The 19,646-nt window shown below is 41.3% G+C and overlaps 1 protein-coding gene across 1 annotated transcript; it reads left to right on the top strand.

The window, feature by feature from the left end:
- The first annotated feature begins 213 nt into the window (after positions 1–213).
- On the top strand, positions 214–4,662 carry rassf10a (Ras association domain family member 10a). Its single transcript, XM_063875327.1, has one exon. It carries the CDS (start codon positions 559–561, stop codon positions 1,978–1,980), a length of 1,422 nt encoding a protein of 473 aa, XP_063731397.1. The 5' UTR covers positions 214–558; the 3' UTR covers positions 1,981–4,662.
- The last annotated feature ends 14,984 nt before the right edge of the window (positions 4,663–19,646 follow it).

The following is a 19,646-nucleotide window of genomic DNA, read 5'->3' as shown; positions in this document are numbered from 1 at the left end:
TCAACTACTAGATACAACTACTGTTACCTAAGTAAAAACACATTTTCATCTACCACTGGGAGAGTGTGTGTATGTGTGTGTGTGCGTGTGTGTGTGTGTGTCATAAAAAGAGAAGGAGGGAGGGGGGTGGGGGTGAGAGGCAGGGAGGCGTGTCCCGGGCTCAGCAGCAGCTCTGTTCGGTCCCGCACACAGAGCAGTCTGTATTTACGCACGGACGCTCCACTCCTCTCAGGAGCCGCGCGCAGAGATCAGTCTGCCGGGGAGCGAGCCACCATGTCCCGGTAGGTAGTCCGGGATCAGACCACTGTGGAAATATGAATGGATGTAATTTTTCTGAGCGTAAAAAAAAGGTAATATGTTCTGACTGATTGTATTTAAAGTGGGAACTATTACGCAGCGAGGGGATCGTTGAGGACTTCTGGATTTTGCTTCAGTTTCTATGCTTTTGATAAGTCAAATCAAATGTGGTGACATCTCTAAGGACTACTTTTGTCTCTTTTAATTTTGACACAAACACTAAGACTTTTGGCCACGGGGTTGAAACTTTTTGAGTTGGAGATGGAGCCGGAGGAGGGAAAGCTCTCAGTGTGGGTCTGCCGGGAGGAGAAGCTTGTCTCCGGGCTAACGAAGCGCACCACCTGCGCAGATGTGGTCAGAGTCCTGCTGGATGACCAGAATCTGCAGCAGGGCGCCGCGTCTGCGATGCTCTCTGGAGCTCCGCAGTCCTACTGTGTGGTGGAGAAATGGAGAGGCTTCGAGAGGATTTTACCCAACAAGACCAAAATCCTTCGGCTGTATGGCGCGTGGGGGGAAGAGCAGGAGAATGTCCGATTTGTCCTGGTGAAGAACGAGGCTTCGCTGCCTAATAATGGACCCCGCAGCGCTGAGGCTCGTGTGGTCCAGAGCCGGGAGAGCGGCTGTCCGGGCGGGGGGCTGAAGGGCACCGCCAAGACCTGCTGGACCGCCGCGGCCACCGCTGCGAACCTGTCCCAGGAGAAACAGAGGCGCATAGTCAGGAAGGCTTTCAGAAAGTTGGATAAGATGAACAAAAAGAAGGAGCTGTCTGTCCCCAAAGATAAGGGCTCGGTGGAGAAGATGGAGACGCTGGTTCACCTGGTGATCTCCCAGGACCACACAATCCGGCAGCAGGTCCAGAGGATCAAGGAGCTGGACCGGGAGATCGAGCGATACGAGGCCAAAGTGCATTTCGATCGCATCAAGAGACACGGGGTGAACTATGTGCAGGACACATACATGGTGGACGCCTCCTCGGAGGACCCTGACGCCTCGGACTGTAAGCGCAAAGCGGAGCGGCAGGACGCCAGGTGCACGGCGGAGGCGGTGGCACAGTTCGAGGAGTACGCGTTGCGGTGCGAGGAGGTCGTGCGGCTGCAGGAGGAGGTTACGGAGCGGGAGGCTCTGGTGGAGTGCATCACCGGGGAGATCCAGGAGGAGCTCAACAGGCGGTGGATGAAGCGGCGGCGGGAGGAGATAGGAGCGGAAGCAGCGAAGGACACGGACAGCATCGCGGAGGATATGAGCCTGGCTGCCGCTCCAGCTGTGGAAGCAGATGTGGAAAGTTTGTCTGAGAATGAGTTTGTGTTGGAGGAAGAGAGGATTAAAACGCAGCTTGACACCAGCCTGTACATTGGGCTGCGGCTCAAGACAGACCTTGACTCCATCAGAGGAGACTTGGACCTGAGTTTGGCGCTCTGGGAGACCAGGGAGAGTGAACTTCTGGACCTACTGGCTAAAGTTGAGACCATGGAGATAGAGCAGATGACTGATGATGTTGAGTCAGATCTGGGGGCCGTGAGCAATGAAGCTGAGCCCCCAGAAGAGAAGAGCAGCGTCTGGGTGGAGCAGGCCAGAGGGCTTTCCAAAACCTGCCACACCAACGACGAGGACTCGGACACAGGCTTGAGTTCCATGCACAGCCAGGACTCTGACAACCCCCCTGTGTGCGAGTCACTGGTATAGACTCACTATGTAAAGCAAGTTGGACTAAACTCAGGGGCAGAGAATAGGTGTTGGATATAGAGTGGTGCAGTGATGATGTATTTTTTATAGTCCATCCCGGAAGTTAGCGTCGTAAGGGCTCCATTGGATATTGGAATATTGAAGAAAATAATATATGTGGCAAACACACATTTATGTTGCTCACACGTTTTGTTCAGCAGGATAATCTCCACATATTAACACCACTTTGATGATAGTTTAAGTGTAAATGCAAACGGCAGAAGTAAAAAGCTAACGTTAGGCTGTAAATAAACTTAGTTTAGATAATGTTTGGCATGTTAACATTTAGTATTCTCATTTAGCCACTTGTTAGCAACCGACAATTTAAAGACATGTAAAGGCTTAAGACTTTCCCCAGTGGGGTATTTACTGATGTAGTTTGTAAAATCCAAAGCAAAATCTTGTAAAGTTATACCTTTTTAGGGAATCTAGCAAAAACTCATTCAAACAAACAATTACTTTAAGACAAGGGAGCCCAACATTGCAAAAATTCTAACTAATTTCAGAGTTTAGGAAACATTCCTGCACCACTCTATACTGGGAGATGTTACCCCAAATGCACCTCAACACAGATAATTCAATAGCAATAATTCCTATAGTTGCACAGTATAGCTTGGAGGGACAGCATGTGTAGAGGTGATATACAGCCATGTTGCTCCATAGCTGACTTCCATGAGGAGAGTCAACAAAGTAAGAGAAATAGCCTTTAGGAGTATTACAATAAGCCTCTAATGATCTGCAGTCTTCATCAAGAAACTAACTTCAAGGTAAACTCGACACGGGTTCACAAAGAGTTAATAACAGCTTGCTTATGTCAGGACACTTTTTGCTGAAGCCGCTAAAAGGGGGAGACTGAGTGTTACACTCTGTAAGTACAGGTTTCCTTTAAAAGGTCATAAGTAATTGTAGCTTAATGCACAGTGAAGTATACTTGTAGGTCAGCTCCAAAATGCAACTCCAAATCAAACAAATGCATGATTAAGGTCAGTTCACCTCAGACTGTTCAAAACAACATTTAACATAAAAAAAAATCAAGGGCAGATGATAATGACTACATAACTGATATGCTGAATTGTATCAGAATTTTGGGAATGAAAACTGCAGACTTTGTGAATTGGAGTTGAAACACTGAGCCCTATCCAGCTGGCTAAGCATAGTAGATCAATTAATATTGATCTCTGTATTAAAAGTGTCTGTCTTTAAAGCACAAAAAGTTATATTTATTTAACAATAGAGATAGGTTATCTGCTACACTCAAAGTTTGGATTATAACATCAAATATACTATTCTTATTTTGTTTAAAGCAGCAGTTCTAAATCTTTGTGGCTTGTGTCCCTTTAAAATAATTCATAATCATATAACAAAGTTACTTATTTCGAGAGCAGTGAGTATTTCAAGCAAGCAAAGACTGATTTATTTATCAGGTTTGAATAATTATAGACCTAAGGAAGTCAAGTTATGAGGCAAAATAGTTATGAGCCGTCTTGAATAATCTCATTTTGACCAACTTAAAAGGTCTTGAACTGTTTGGAACCACTGATTCAGGGGGAAAAAATATCCATAAAACATTCATAAAGATAGAAGTTCAGAGCAAAAACAAATGTGGGCTTTTTAAAAGATGTATTCCAGTAATATAGTGTTTTACTTCTATAGATGTGAGAGATTCACACACAAAATATTTGTTGAAATTCAAGTAGACAGCCTAAATGTTAGTTTCTACAATGGATTGAGCTCCAAAAAAACTGATAATGCACCCATAATGCAACTGATGCTTAAATTAGACCCCATACTTCCTTAATGCCAACTTGTAAAGCTAGCTTCCTGTTAAAAGTATTAAATCTGAAGTCATGGCTTTAGGTAAACATTAGATATCTGAGGATTTAATTTATTATACAACTGCTTTCACACGCTGAGTACTTAACATTCTGAGGGAGGCTGAAAAGCATCTTACTTAACCATAATAAAGGAGCAGACAACGTTAATACAAGCCACCTTTTTCATACATGACTTCCTTTCATGAGGCATTATAATCCTCAAAAAATGTTGACTTGTTTTATCTAAGTCAATCTGTGAGTACAAGAACCTGTAAGACTTAATTTTAGGATGCTCTTTGGAGAAATTACCCCATTTAGTTAGACCAAACACTCTGTATCTCTGAACACTGTGACATTAAGAACAACTATTTAAGCCTCCGTTCACTTTCTACACCCTGGAAAAAGTTGCTGCGTTAGCTGTGCTTCCTTGTAAACCTTTCGAGGAACTGCAAACGAAAACAACACAAAAGGCTACCGCAATAGATTATTTCAAGATCATCCTTCAGTTAAATCTCTCTGTATGTTTGTCCGACTGTATTGATGTAAATCTTACATGGTGGTTTAATCATGTTGGGAATGAATAACATAGAAGAGACTGATGATACTGTTTTTGTGGCGTCAGCTGTTAGCTTTAGCCAAATACTAGCTTATAGCTAATTTATGTAGCTTGTTCAGGAAGCGTTTGGGCCTCTAAGTACATGAAATTCAGCTGAATGGCTCAGAATCAGCAACTCTGAAGCTACAGCAGTGTTCAGATGCTCTGTGGCTACATTGTGACGCTAACATAACTACACATGACTGTTAGTGTTGAAATAAAGAGTAAAACCTTTGTGGCTTGTAGTGTTGCTTTATTTCGCTCACCTAGCGTGTTTCATAGCATTTTTGTTTGCAGCTGAGGGTTTTTACACCTCAATTAAGAGATTCCCCCTTAGTTTTGCATCTTACATTGTTTAAATTCCTTTAGAATGCGGTGCTTAATGGTGAAAAAATAAGACAAGTTATGACAAAAGATCCTAAGAGTTGACATGATAAGAACAAAAGAAGAAGAATACCAATGAAAGTAAATACTAATGGGAGTAGTCATAACCTGGAGTAGTTTACGTATGAGTGAAGATACTTCTACCGTATATGAATGCAACTGAAGGTCCAATGTAGGCACACACAGTTGAGGTATAAGGGTGTGTGAATGTGTGTGTTTCGGCATGGCGTCTATCTCTGCTCCTTTCATATCCGTCATGCATAGTTGTGTTTAATTGCTGCCTCCTGATCGGTCTTCAATAAACTCCTGCATTCATTATGACAGGATGAAACAGAGATCTGGAAGTACAGAGCAAAGCGTTAAAGCTTGAGTTACCTTGCAACAACACACACCTCCACATAATCCTCAGGTGGTGTCTAAGAGGGTTGGATCAATTGTGTTTCTCTAGGTTTTTTATTCATTAAAGTTTTGTGATATCTTGTATTTGAGGTTTTTGCCTGGGCTGGACAATTAATCCAGCTAAATAAGAGAAGATGAATGGAATCCAGTTTGTGGTGCTCGCAGCAATGATGAATGAACTATTTAATATTGAAATATTGAAACAGTAGCATCACAATGTCCAGATGTCTCTCAATAAATCTCTCTGTAGAAAGCAGTTACCCCCATGGTTAGGAAGATGTACATTATCGACAATTATATCCTACAATTATACATGAACATATGAATTGTTCTAAGGGCTATTTCATGTGTGTTTGGACTGCATACACTACTATTTGACCACTTTTAAGCCTACCCAGGTGACAACTAATTTCTCTAATTGTCCTCATCACACAGTCAATACTACACCATGATCATTACAGACGTGTCTCTTAACAAAGGTTGTAATTTCGTGCCAGGTTTTTTTGTTCTTCAATGCAACTCTCTCTCTCTGATAATCACCACACCCGAGCTGAGCTACGTGTGCTATGTACAGTATTATCCTCAGAGCATGTGTCTACAGAATAAGCCCTATATCTACATCCACAGGGGAAATGAGTCCAGAGGAAACGGCTTCAATGCAGCGGGTGTTTACCCAGCAGGCTCTGAGCATTACGTGCATCAGTGGGGGAATACCTATAAAGGGCATGTGTGTATGGAGAAATATAGCATAAAAGCTAAGTATTCTAAGAGGCAGTAAGAACAAGAAATGTATGATTTGACTGGACTCACTGCTTAAAATGTGCAGTAAAAGATTGTTGAAATATTGTAACTAAAAAAGAAAATAGATTCCCCTTTTTTTTTAAAGATTTTGCATTTTGAACATTTGAAAGAGCAGAAATTCTGAAATTAATTGAAGTGGCAGGTGAAACACAGAAATTAAAACAACTAAAAAGCATAGTTACAAAATAAGAGCTAAAATAATTTAAAGTTTCTGTTTAAGTAAATTAATTTGCAGTCTTAAATCAAGTGTTCGGCTTCAGTAATGTGAAAATAATACAAGTACATGAAGGTCCAGTAGGAGTTTTAGCACTGAATTGAGATAAAATCGCCAAAGTGTAAATGTTAAATTGACTCGGCAGTGTCAGTTTGAGTGTGATCAATTAAAGCGTACTCTCGATTTAAGAATAAAATAAGAAAGGCATACTGCTACTGAAAGTGAAGAAACGGAAGATGGGCACCAGTTAAGCTCCCTGGACAAGCAAGAACATCTTTGGATTTAGGGAAACGAGTAAAAGTGTGGAATGGTTATGTTTACATAGTATTATTTGGGAAAATACCAAGGTGTCAGTACAAGAATACAAATAGGAAGAAGATGGATATACCTGGAAAGTCACAGTAAAGTATTTCCAAAATTCAAGAAAAAATAGTTATAATATATTATGTTGAATAAAAGCTGGATTTTAGAAAAATCTAAATATTCTATTTTGAGATGTTTTTAGAATTGTTTATTTCTACTCTTTTAATTTCTAATTATGTGCAATACCTTGTTTTGTTTTATGCTGCTGCAACCCAACATTTCTCAGTTTGGGATTAATAAAGTAAGGTACCTCTTTTCTTATCTTATCTTAAAATTGAAAAATAATTGTATAAAGTCTTGATAATAGCAAGGGAAAAGTAAAAGCAAAGCACGTTAAAAATAACAGAAAAAAGATCTAAATGTATTTTGCCATAAAGAAATCATAGTATAGTATCTCAATGTTCAACTGTTCTCTATATGATTGAATGAATAAAAAGTGGTGGGTTTTTTAACATGCAGCAGCAACAACTACCTTAAATACCATCAAATACTGATCTAAACATATCATCAGGTAAGATGCCTGAGGGAGCGTCTGACAACTGCCAGCCTGCTGATCTGTCTGTAAACATGTCACTCTGTTTCCCGCTGTCATTTGATCCCATCCATTTCATTCCTACACTCACTGCTTTTAAAATCAGACTAGATTTCTGAATTCATCAGAGGCTATCTGCTGTACTGGCATGTGAGTTCACCCAGTCTGTATTGTTTCACATTAAAGAATGTTTGGCAGTTGACACCCACTTTCTCCTGTGGCTTCAGTGGCAGATTGCGGTTCAGTTACAGTGTCAGGTTCATTTGATACGCTCCTTATTCTCCTGTCTGCTTTGTTTCTGTCGGTTTTACTCACCCCTCTTTCTTTCTTATCAGCCTCTACGAGCAACAAGTTCTCACATTTTGACCTTCTGAACTTTGACCTTTTTTGGGAAATGTTCTTTCTTTCCAAGTGAAATATGAAGTGTGATACCACTCAAGGTGCAGTAAGGATTCAGTTAACCTAACTTAGCAAGTGAAACAGCCTTATTCTCTCCAAACCACTGCAAAGCTCAATAACACTGTATCGAGTTATGGATGACACTTTTACTTAATACTAAGTGTTGTTGTCACTGTGAAGTTGCCAGGTCAAGCCTGTTCAAAAACAAAACATAAAACCTGAGCCACATTGGAAAACATGCACGATGGCAGCAGATGCTCCAAACATCAGGCTAGTGGGTACGCTGCTTTTTTTCAAGAAATTGTTCAAGCATTTACATCTTCCAAACCACACATTGTTGATATTATAGTTATTTTTATGCATGATTTGAACCAATGATAATGATCACTTAATTGGTCTATTTATTTCCCTCACTTTGGACAGAGCCAAGGCGCCATTTGATTGATTTATTCTCACTTGTGAACGTTACTGCTGATGGTTTGACTTGTGGGTTAGAGTTAGGGTTGACTGTAATATTTCAGGCACCCAATACCAGATAATTAAGTTCTTTATGAAATGGTTATTAATTAATGATGAACAATTTATGACAGAAGGCGGAGGATGTTTGGGCAAGAATTATAAACTAACATTGACGCTATCTCCTCAAGTTGTAATAAAGGGACCTGTTATGCTTTCGGAGTTTATCTCCAACACACTTCCACTCCTGCCTGAAACACTTTCATTGGAAGTTTTTCTTCAGTAACATAGTGATTAGAAAAGGGGTGGGACATCGCTAAGCGGTTGACCAATCACAACCAGAGCCGGCCAGCTAGCCAAGCATAGCAGAGCAGACAGAGGGTGAAAAGAGGTGCTGCAGCACAGGCAGTGTGAGAAAAATAAAGAGCTTTTTGAACATTAAAGCTTGGAGACATGTCACATTAGAGGCACTAAATACAAATATGAACCTGAAAATGAGCAGAATAGGACCGGCTGTATATAAAGCGGCGCAAGCTAGCAGAGGAGGTAACCATGAAAAAGAAACATGACTGGCTGTTTTCTGTGCCCAAGCTTGCGTATCGTGTGAATGCAGGGTAAGAGAGATATACAAAAAACTTAAGGTACTTGTCTGCCGTGTCAACAAAGTCATTTTATATGTCTCTTACTGTAATAGTAATAGAAAAGGTAAGTTATTCTTAAATGCCCCCTAGCTATCAGGCTGTTTTACTGTGTGTGTGTGTGTGTGTGTGTGTGTGTGTGTGTGTGTGTGTGTGTGTGTGTGTGTGTGTGTGTGTGTGTGTGTGTGTTCTCATCTTTGACCTCATGGTTTCGTGCTGGGCAAAGGCAGTGAGAGACCATTCATTTTGCTCATAACACAGGAATTTATGTAACTTGACATTCAGGCTGCAGGGGATACTTAACAGTCTGTGTGTGTGTGTGTGTGTGTGTGTGTGTGTGTGTGTGTGTGTGTGTGTGTGTGTGTGTGTGTGTGTGTGTGTGTGTGTGTGTGTGTGTGTGTGTGTGTGTGTGTGTGTGTGTGTGGCTGAGATAAATCGAGACATACAAGGATAAAGAGACAGGAAGACATAACGATATGGCTAGGTTACGCAACCTTGTTAGAGTATTTGTGTGTGTGTGTGTGTGTGTGTGTGTGTGTGTGTGTGTGTGTGTGTGTGTGTGTGTGTGTGTGTGTGTGTGTGTGTGTGTGTGTGTGTGTGTGTGTCTGTGTGTGTGTGTGTGTGTGTGCTGGCCCCCCTGGTGTTGTGTTTGGCAGAAACATTGTGAGGTGGCATAAGGGCCAGTTAGCAGCAGATGCGCAAATTCTTCAATCAAAAAACAACATTTTATATAACCAGACCTGAACACACACACTGTATGTGTGTCTGAACATCAGTTGAGTAGTTTTAAGACTTATATACATTAATCTATTATATATTTTTAAAAAAGGCCTGTGTGTTATGGAGCCGATGTGGATGATTAAAAGCAACAAACCAACATGTTGATAGTTCAGATCTCTCTGGGAAAGCAGGGGGGATGAAAAACATGGTGCAACAAAACTTCCGCAGTTTTTTTGGCTGATTGTAGCTGAGGCAAAGCAATACATGTGTTATTTTAGAAAATCTATCCACCACCACGAGAATGGTGACATGGCCTTTATATTCTGGCAATCCGGAGACTGAGATGTCATACCAGGGCCAGCAGTGGCTTGAGCAGACCCATTTGTTTTCTGGAAGAGGTTTTATTCTGGGCGAAGATGGTGCAGGCAGCCACATACTCCTTATGGATGGCCACCAGAACTGTAGCTTGAGGACGTACATGGTTCTTTTAACCCCTGGATGGCAGGTGAGTGGCAAGGTGTGAGCCCAATGAATGACCTGAGGATGAACAGATACAGGAACAAACAAAGTTTCACCTCTGTTTGTATTGGCCATGTTACCGCTCCTCCCACACATTTTTCTTGGAAGGATGGATTCTGGTTCACTGCCAAAACTTCTATGTTGCATACATCACAGTTGAGTTCAGCAGTTGTTGACTTACAGGACAAAAACGCACAGTGTTGGATTTTGCTGTTCTTGGCTGACAACACCGCCCCCAACTCCATCATTGGAGGCGTCCACCTCCACAACGAACTGCCGTTGTTGATCAGCAATGATGACGACTGTTTTTTTTATTTCTTGAAGGCTTCATTGGCCTGTGGAGTCAACAAAAACTGAACATTGGCAGAGATTAATACATGGAGAGGTGCATCTATGGAGCTAAAGTTTCATATTAAGCGTCAGTAGAACCAAGAGATTGCTGTACCTTTTTTTCGATGGTGCGTGTGGGCCATTGGTAGACCTTCCTTGGATCCATCTTGAATTGGGCAATGATGAAGCCCAGGAATGAGACCGAGATTTTGAAAAATCTGATTTTCCTTCACGAAGAGATGGTTTTCAAGAAGGCGCTGGAGGATATGGCGGACATGCTGAACTTGCGACTCTATATAAGAGAGAAGATCAATATATCATCCAGGTAAACAAACAGAAAATGATTCAAACTGTCTCTGAGCACTTGATTCACAAAGGCCTGAAATACAGCAGGAGCATTAGTTAGCCAAAATGGCCTTACTAAGTATTCAAAGTCGCCACAAGAGGTGAATTGAATCCAGTCTTCCATGAGCCCCTTCCCTTATATTGACCAAGTGATAGGCATTCCTCAAATCCAGTTTAAGAAATCAACTTAACGTAAATGTCTGTGCCACAAGATCATTTTAACACATCTTTTTGTACAGTCACAAAAGAAAATTGTCAATTGTTTTTATTGTTGATAAATCTCTCAACATTATTTCTGGCTATTTCAATGTAAATAAATCTGAGAAATTTCACACATTTGCACAGATTAAATTGACGCCTTCAAATATTTTAACAGTCTGGAATTCAAAGACATTTAATTTGATGAAACAGAGAACATCAGCACTCTACTTAAAAAGCTAGAAATAGCAACATTTTCGCTAGTACAAAGGGTTCCCTTGCTGTATGTTATACAACTGCAATCTCACTCTGACTGCTCATATATAGATGTCAAATTAAGTTATGTAAAAATAATAGCTGTTTTTGAACATCTACATGCTGAAGGACACAGGTCAATTGTCAATTAACTCCGTTTGTTATGTTTGCCTTTATTTGTGTCTGTGTATTTACAGAGGATGTGAAGCGGGACGAAGATTGTTACGTATGACGAACGGAAAAACATCCCATTGAAAAAAATGCTCAAATGAACACAGCAAACTGGATAAATGAGTTCCCTGAGAGCTTCAAGCTAACAAGATGAAAACACAAACAGCTGTCCAGCTAGAATAAAAGGGCTGGTGTGTGAATGTGTGTGTGCACGTGCAGTCGAGTTAATCCCTGATGAGAGTTTACAGACAGGCCTGTGTGTGTGTGTGTGTGTGTGTGTGTGTGTGTGTGTGTGTGTGTGTGTGTGTGTGTGTGTGTGTGTGTGTGTGTGTGTGTGTGTGTGTGTGTGTGTGTGTGTGTGTGTGTGTGTGTGTGTGTGTGTGTGTGTCATGTGGTGTCACATGGCTTTGTTTGTCCTCCGACTCCTACACACATCTGACATCATTGACATTATTGAATAAAAATAGCAGCATTTCATCATTGGGATAAATTAAAAACTCTTAAAAGACATGGAACATTCTAGTTAGGTTAGTTTTTTAGCACTTTGTTTGTACTCATTACGCTAACATATTACTTCATGTTGTGACAGATGAAGGGACCTTTGTGTGTGTGTGTGTGTGTGTGTGTGTGTGTGTGTGTGTGTGTGTGTGTGTGTGTGTGTGTGTGTGTGTGTGTGTGTGTGTGTGTGTGTGTGGTTCCAACTCTCAGGGACAGTCATCGGTCAAACAGCTGGTGACAGATTAACTTTTTTTGTTGGATATTTAATGCAGGGTGACCACTGCTCCACCCAGCTAAATTTTAGCATCAAATGGAAGCATCAGTAATTCCAAACTGAGAGCTATTATATTTTAATGTAAATGTATTTAAGACAGGACAGATGTATGCAGTGTTTCACTTGACTTTTAGGTTCACAGGCCTTCATCAGAGAATACATCCTGTCCATCTGTTGTCATGTTATATATTTAATTTAAACCTCCCATTAGGAAGAAGGAATCCTTTGGTCTGTTAATGTTCTGGCTTTTTGACCAGCAACCATCAGCCATTGTGAAACCAAACCTAACATTTCTGCTGTGTCCTACATAAGGTAATCTTATTTTAGAGCAACATAATGTAAGATTATTTTTTTCTGCAATATAGCGCCCCTACAGAGTGCTATTATATTATACTCCAGTGACATTTGGATTGTTTAAAACAAGAATTTGGAAGGATTAAATTACTTATGACAAAAACTGTCAGGTTGACAACTTTGCTCACACAGCCGAACATCAAGCAAGTGCAATACTATAAGACATAGCAAGCTAGCTAACATTACTAGCTCGTCTCTAGGGGCTGCTGAACCAGGTCTAGTTGTCCACTCACCTGGCCCAAGTTCTAAGGCAACACTGGCACCTACTCAACCCCACCACTCCCACACCCTCAAAACATCCTCTTCCAAGCGTTCCAAAGCTCCTGTGTTCATGGTGTAAACATCAACAGTCCTCTGAGCTTCTAGCTAGCTTCCAAGCTACCTTGTAACTAGCATTAGTAGCATTGTGGTTAGCTACTTTATCTACAAGAAAGGCTTTCTGTCTTTCAGAAATTTCACAAAAAGCTGATCTACAGCAGACCAGGGACATTAGAGGGAAACCCCCAAAAAACGTATCTACATAAATTATGATCCTGTTTTACCAAAATCATCTTAGTGCCTAAACCCTTATGGTAAACATAGATCGTATGACCTGGTTATACTTAGTGCAAAACCAGTTGTTGAAGCCGCAAAGTCAGGCTAAAAGAGACACAATTCTCTATATTACAAGTCAATGCAGGCATCATCCAAATTATTTTATGATAAAATGGTTAAATGATGTTGTTTTAAAGAATTACACCCATCATTTGGAATACCATCCTGTTGGTCAACTAATTGTAAAGCGACAACCTTAATACAAGGACAAAAAAATCCTCTTTCCTCTGTAAAGCATTAAATCCACCCTATGACAGACCAGGACTGACAATATACTAAAAATATAACAGAAATAGTTAATTGATGTCTTAGACACACAGTTGTAGTTATATTGTGGGAATTAGGTAACCATAAAGTGCAAGTCTCACATTTAGAATTCCATTGCCGTTTAAATGGTGGACAGTAAATATATTGAACTATTTAGTAAACGGAGAATGACTTTGGACACTATAACCTAAGAACCAAAAAGTAGCAGCTTTGTGAGGATGTGATAGCAGTGGAGGGTGAGCTAAAATGACAATGACTACATTAGCATGCTAACATTTGCTAAATGGCATTTTTTCCAAAGTACAGCTGACAATAGTTGGAATGTCATTCGTCATGTAGGTATTTTGTGTTTAAACCGTAGTACTACAAATATTCTGTAGAACAAAATATTACAATTCATGCTAGAGAACATAGATACCCGTTCCAAATGTCATGTCAATCTAGCCAAGTTGACAAGACATTTCACTCTGAACCAAAATGTCAAACTGCTGGTGGCATTAGTTGGAATTTCCTTGGTTCAACAAATGTCTTTACTATATTTCCTAGACTAGTTGTTGCATATTTCACATTGAACTAAAGTCTGACTGACCAAGTGACATAGCAAACACATTATCCAAACAAAAGGTTTTCAGCACAATCACGTTACAGCAGCATTGTGCAGTGACCATGACCTATTAGAGCCCTCTCTCATTAACCTTTTATCATAGCTTACATAGAGCACTGACCCCTGAGTAAAAAGCCCATGATTTATTGAGCTTGTCTGTGATATTATTTATTTAGACAGGCTTCTTACTACAGGGCACATTGTGTCTCAATCCACATCCTCTATAAAATCTACCAACACTGTCAACTGAGAGGCTCAGCTCATAAATAATGAAGCAGAAACAGCTTGTAGGGCCAGAGCTTCTGTTCCGCTATGTCAAGCTGCATTAAGACACGGACTCATGAGGATAGCAAGGGGGGATTATAATCAGACATTTTACTTAGAATATCTCAATGTGGTGACAACAGTAATGAGCAAGTCAAAATGCATTAGCAGGCATGTAAGTGACCAGCAGAAGAAAGACGGTTGGAAAGCATTTAACATTTTTGATTACCACACATGATTTAATCAGGCTGGTATTCAAACATCACCATTAAGACGTGGTTTCAAACACCATAAAAATCAAGCTTTGTGTTATTTTTGAGCACCAATAAGAGTTCAGTAACATTTGATTGAAAATATGTTGGATTAGTAATGGTTTGGTAAGTTACATTTAAGTAATTATTTTTTGCAGCATGCAAGTCAGGAAACATGTTGATGGAGCTGAGCTGAGGGACAGAAACACGTCCAAAAGGTAATGTGCCTATTTCTTTTGTTATTGATGACTGATTGTTTAACTTTCCTAATGGATAGCTGCTACTGTACAATGCTCCCCGGGCGCCGTACATTTGGCAGCCCACTGCTCCTAACACTAGGATGGGTCAAATGCAGAGTGTAAATTTCCCCTCCGTGGGGCAATTAAGGGTTCCTTCTTCTTCTGAAGTAAAATTATCATTCTCAGTTCTGTTCCAGACACAAGGAACCTCTATTGAAAACCCTCTTTGACACATTCAACAATGCCAATAAATACAAATAATCTCAACAGAATGTCATGTGGCTAGCTGTAAGGAACAGTAGATTTTTGGAGAATGCTGCTAAATAATTATTTAATATATATAGCAATCTTTAAGGAACATCATTTCCCATAAGCCCTAGACTTCACATTTCCACAAAAGAAGCAAGTCCCTGGATGAGTGGAGGGGTTGCGGCAAGTTCAGACATGTCTGTAACAACAGCAGGACAGAGAGGAGCAAAGAAAGCCTTTTGACAGCAGAGGTTACAACTAGAAAGTAAAACAAATGTGAACACAGTGCTGGTTACATTGTATGGACAAGCCAGAGAAAAGTGATGTGACTGACTCACGGAAATCAGAGCTGGAAATGACTTAGCTAGTTTGGCTTCTTTGGCTATTGCTAGCATACCAATAAATAACAACTCATTTACACTTTTAAACACTGTAGCAACATGTCCATAGATAGAATATGGAAAGTATAATGTGTACAACTCTTTTTCTGAGACAGAAATAAGACAGAAGATATAATGAACAGTATTTTACTACAGGGTTTACACTGTTGATGTGAGTGGCAGATTTTGAGGTTGTACTGAAGAGGTTCTCCACACACTTATACATCCCATTTGAATTGAAACACTACCTTTGCCGCCATGCAAGTTTTATTCAAGGGAGCTGCAGTTTTTTCTGTGCTCACATCAACAGTTCAAACTTGTTAGACTGATGCTAAATGAGAGATTGCAGTGAGATACAGAAGCTAGTCGATCAGATGCTAGCACAAACGCAACAACATGACTAATACATTATGTTATCTTATTATACTTCGAATCAATAATGTTAAAGTAGGATTTTCCTGTTAGCCCCTAACGTGTACCCTTATCGAGGCAAACCTAGTATTTTAACCAAGTTTCAGTAGCTAATCAGCCACATTTTATATTTACAATTAAAACCTTACACCACTTCTGTCTGAATAGTCTTTTTAGGACTATAAATAGCAGCAGTGTGTAGTTAGCATGCTGAATCATACAAATGTCATACACACACAAATCTATTAAGTTATCACTGCACTCTGAGGGAAGTGATAACAATACCACAAGAAGAGAGTGTTTAAAGAGCAGTGGTAACATGGCTCTAACACCCATGGCTCCAACACAGCTGATCTTTGGCACAGAGAAGTGCCAAAGATCAGCTGGTTTGTTAGAGGTAGTTAAAGTGTTTTTGTCATTAAACATAATTTCATTTTGTCTTTTAACTATCACAGGGAACGGTGTGTACTCAATTCATTTGTGACCAACTTGTGACTTTATTTCTCAAATGCTAGGGGCACTTTTCATAACATTTCGAATCAAAACAATTGTCAACACAGCATTTCACTCAGGGAGGTGGAGAGAGCAATAAAATAACAAGCTTTTCCAGTCATGAAAAAGCAAGCCGCACTTTATGGGAAGGTAGGAAGCGCACGATTTCAACTCCCTAAAACTGGATTTAAAATATTTTGTTCCAACACAGAACACAGACGGACTGTTCTCTGTGTCTGGGATGCCTCATGCCAACACAAAGTCAGAATATGTTTTACATTTCCCTGGAGACAGCGTCTGGGGACCAAAATACAGCAGACACAGAGCACTGACAATTTAAATTGCTGCTGGTTACAGGTTACAATACTGTTGAAAAAAATGTTGAATACAATTGTTTTTTGGCACAGAAACAATGATAATACCATAACTCACTGCATGGAAAACAACTCAGAGTCCTATTGACAGTTTGAAATGAATAAAAAATCTGTTTTGAGAATGCATTTTGAGAGTGGTATCTTTTCTCATCTTCCAAACAAAAATTAAGTAAATAAGGTGAATTCTTATATTGTTGAACAATTCCTTTAAGCTTTGATTTGTCTTCCCATGATTAAACAGCAACAACGTATTTGGTTAAACAAAGGAAATTGTGCTTTGACATTAGAGCAACAGTTTTACACATGCTGATACAAACCTGTCAATCTTTAACATAGAGCAGCTTTAAATAAAAACCTTTGCCCTGTCATATTCAATCCCTGAAAGCAGACATGGATGGTGTGAGATCAAAACAAGCGAGAGGTAGTCGTGAGAGAACAGATGATAAACAAGAGGAATGACTGTGACACAGTGATTTATAGTGGCAGAGGGAAGGAGTCGGGCCTCGATGTTTATGAACCTGATGAGCCGGTTCTGTTGTTTTCTCCTCTCTACATCTTTTTTTTTTATTCCGTCACTTCAATCATCTCTCCGGCTCGGTCCCTGCCCTCGTCTGCCAGTCAATTAAGGCAAACGCCAGCGGGAAGGGCGGAGAGATGATAAATATTTTACGAAGGCAGCGCAGCGCAGCCAGACAGACAGACAGAGTGGTGTTGGTGATGTCAGGGACAGGGAGAACACGGACGTAAACAAGAACACTCCAGAGCCAAACAGAGAACATATGTTCTGAGTCCTAGCAATCTAGGTAAAATATGTTGGATATGTAGTTATATTAGATTTATATGACTGAAGGAGCAGGAGGGGAGATGCCTTTAATGGTTTCAAAATTGATCTTTCATGTTTAGATTTTGAGTTTTGAAGGAAATTAACATGTGTAATTAAAATTTTACGACCATAGATGATTGAAACTGCCATGTTTATGCTACAACCCTAAACCCCGGCAATAATGATAATCATTATGTGGCCTTAATAATGCCTCATCATTTTTTTTTACCATAGCAGCAAATGCATTTTCCGAGAGTTAGTCGGAAAGTGACTTTTGTCAAGACTAAACTCATAATCACAATGAAATCAAACAGAAATATTTCAATCATAACATTTTAAGTAAAAGGAGGGAAAATGTGCAATAAAAAATAAAAGGTTAAAGTATAAGTGTAATTTTTTATAGACATTAGCACAATAAAACAACAACAGTAAATATATAAAATGCGTGTGAAATACAAAATATGAAGTGGTGTCTTAGTATTATATTAACGCTGAATAACATAGTTAAATACGGTTTTAGCAACTGATGGTGAAATATGTAGTGTCAGAAATATCTCAACTATGGGATGGACTGCCACAGAATGTTGTTCATGGACCGCTTAGGATGAATTATGACATTTGGTCTCAATGACTGAATTTAATAAATGTCCTGTATGTTAAATAATGTTTTAAAAAGCGCCATCATCCATCCATCCATCCATCCATCTTCTCCCGCTTTTCCGTCAGGGTCGCGGAGGTAACAGCTCCAGCAGAGAGCCCCAAACTTTCCTTTCCCTGGCCACATCAACCAGCTCTGACTGGGGGATTTCAAGACGCTCCCAGGCCAGCGAAGAGATATAATCCCTCCACCTGGTCCTAGGTCTACCCCTCGGTCTCTTCCCAGCTGGACGTGCCTGGAACACCTCCCTAGGGAGGCGCCCAGGTGGCATCCTCACTAGGTGCCCGAACCACCTCAACTGGCTCCTTTCAACGCGAAGGAGCAGCGGTTCTACTCCGAGTCCCTCCCAGATGACTGAACTTCTCACCTTATCCCTAAGGCCAGCCACCCTGTGGAGAAATCCCCTTTCGGCCGCTTGTATCCGCGATGTCGTTCTTTCGGTCATGACCCATCCTTCATGACCATAGGTGAGGGTATGAACGAAGATGGCACGGATGGACAGAGAGCTTTGCCTTCTGGCTCAGCTCTCTTTTCGTCACGACGGTGCGGTAAAGCGACTGCAGTACCGCCCCCGCTGCTCCGATTCTCCGGGCCATCTCACGCTCCATTGTTCCCTCACTTGAGAACAAGAATCAGGGTAGTTGAACTCCTTCACTTGGGATAAGGCTTCATTCCCTACCTGGAGTGAACAGTCCATCGGTTTCCTGCTGAGAACCATGGCCTCAGATTTGGAGGTGCTGATCCTCATCCCAGCCGCTTCACACTCGGCCGCAAACCGATCCAGTGAGTGCTGAAGGTCACAGACCGATGAAGGCATTAGGACCACATCATCTGCAAAAAGCAGTGGTGCAATCCTTAGCCCACCGAACTGCAGACCCCCTCCCCCACGACTATGCCTCGGAATCCTGTCCATGAATATCACAAACAGGATTGGTGACAAAGCGCAGCCCTGGCGGAGGCCAACCCTCACTGGAAATCGGTCCGACGTGCTGCCGAGGACCCGAACACAGCTCTCGCTTTGAGAGTACAGAGATTGGATGGCCCTGAGTAGAGACCCCCTCACCCCATACTCCCGCAGCACCTCCCACAGTATCTCCCTGGGAACCCGGTCATACGCCTCTCCAAATCCACAAAGCACATGTAGACCGGATGAGCGTACTCCCAGGCCCCCTCCAGGATCCTTGCGAGGATGAAAAGCTGGTCCGTCGTTCCACGACCAGGACGAAAACCGCATTGTTCCTCTTCAATCTGAGGTTCGACAATCGGCCGGACCCTCCTTTCCAGCACCTTAGAGTAAAATTTCCAGAGGAGGCTGAGTAATGTAATGCCTCTGTAATTGGCACACACCCTCTGATCCCCCTTTTTAAAAAGCGGGACCACCACCCCGGTCTGCCACTCCTTCGGTACTGTTTCCGACTTCCACGCAATGTTGATGAGACGTGTCAACCATGACAGTCCCTCAACACCCAGAGCCTTCAGCATTTCTGGGCGGATCTCATCCACCCCGGGCCTTTGCCACTGTGGAGCTGTTTAACTACCTCAGTGACTTCCCCCCGTGAGATTGGAGTTGATCCCCCTTCATACTCCAGCTCCACCTCTAGCATAGAGGGCGGAGTTGTCGGATTCAGGAGTTCCTCAAAGTGTTCCTTCCACTGCCCTAACACACTATCAGTTGAGGTCAACAGCATCCCATCCTTACTGTACACAGCTTGGATGGTTCCCTGCTTCCCCCTACTGAGGTGTCGGACAGTTTTCCAGAACA

Source organism: Eleginops maclovinus, chromosome 2, assembly GCF_036324505.1.
Source record: "Eleginops maclovinus isolate JMC-PN-2008 ecotype Puerto Natales chromosome 2, JC_Emac_rtc_rv5, whole genome shotgun sequence".
NCBI lineage: Eukaryota > Metazoa > Chordata > Actinopteri > Perciformes > Eleginopidae > Eleginops > Eleginops maclovinus.
Note: the sequence above shows the minus strand (reverse complement) of the source record. Positions and strands in the feature narration are given on the sequence as shown.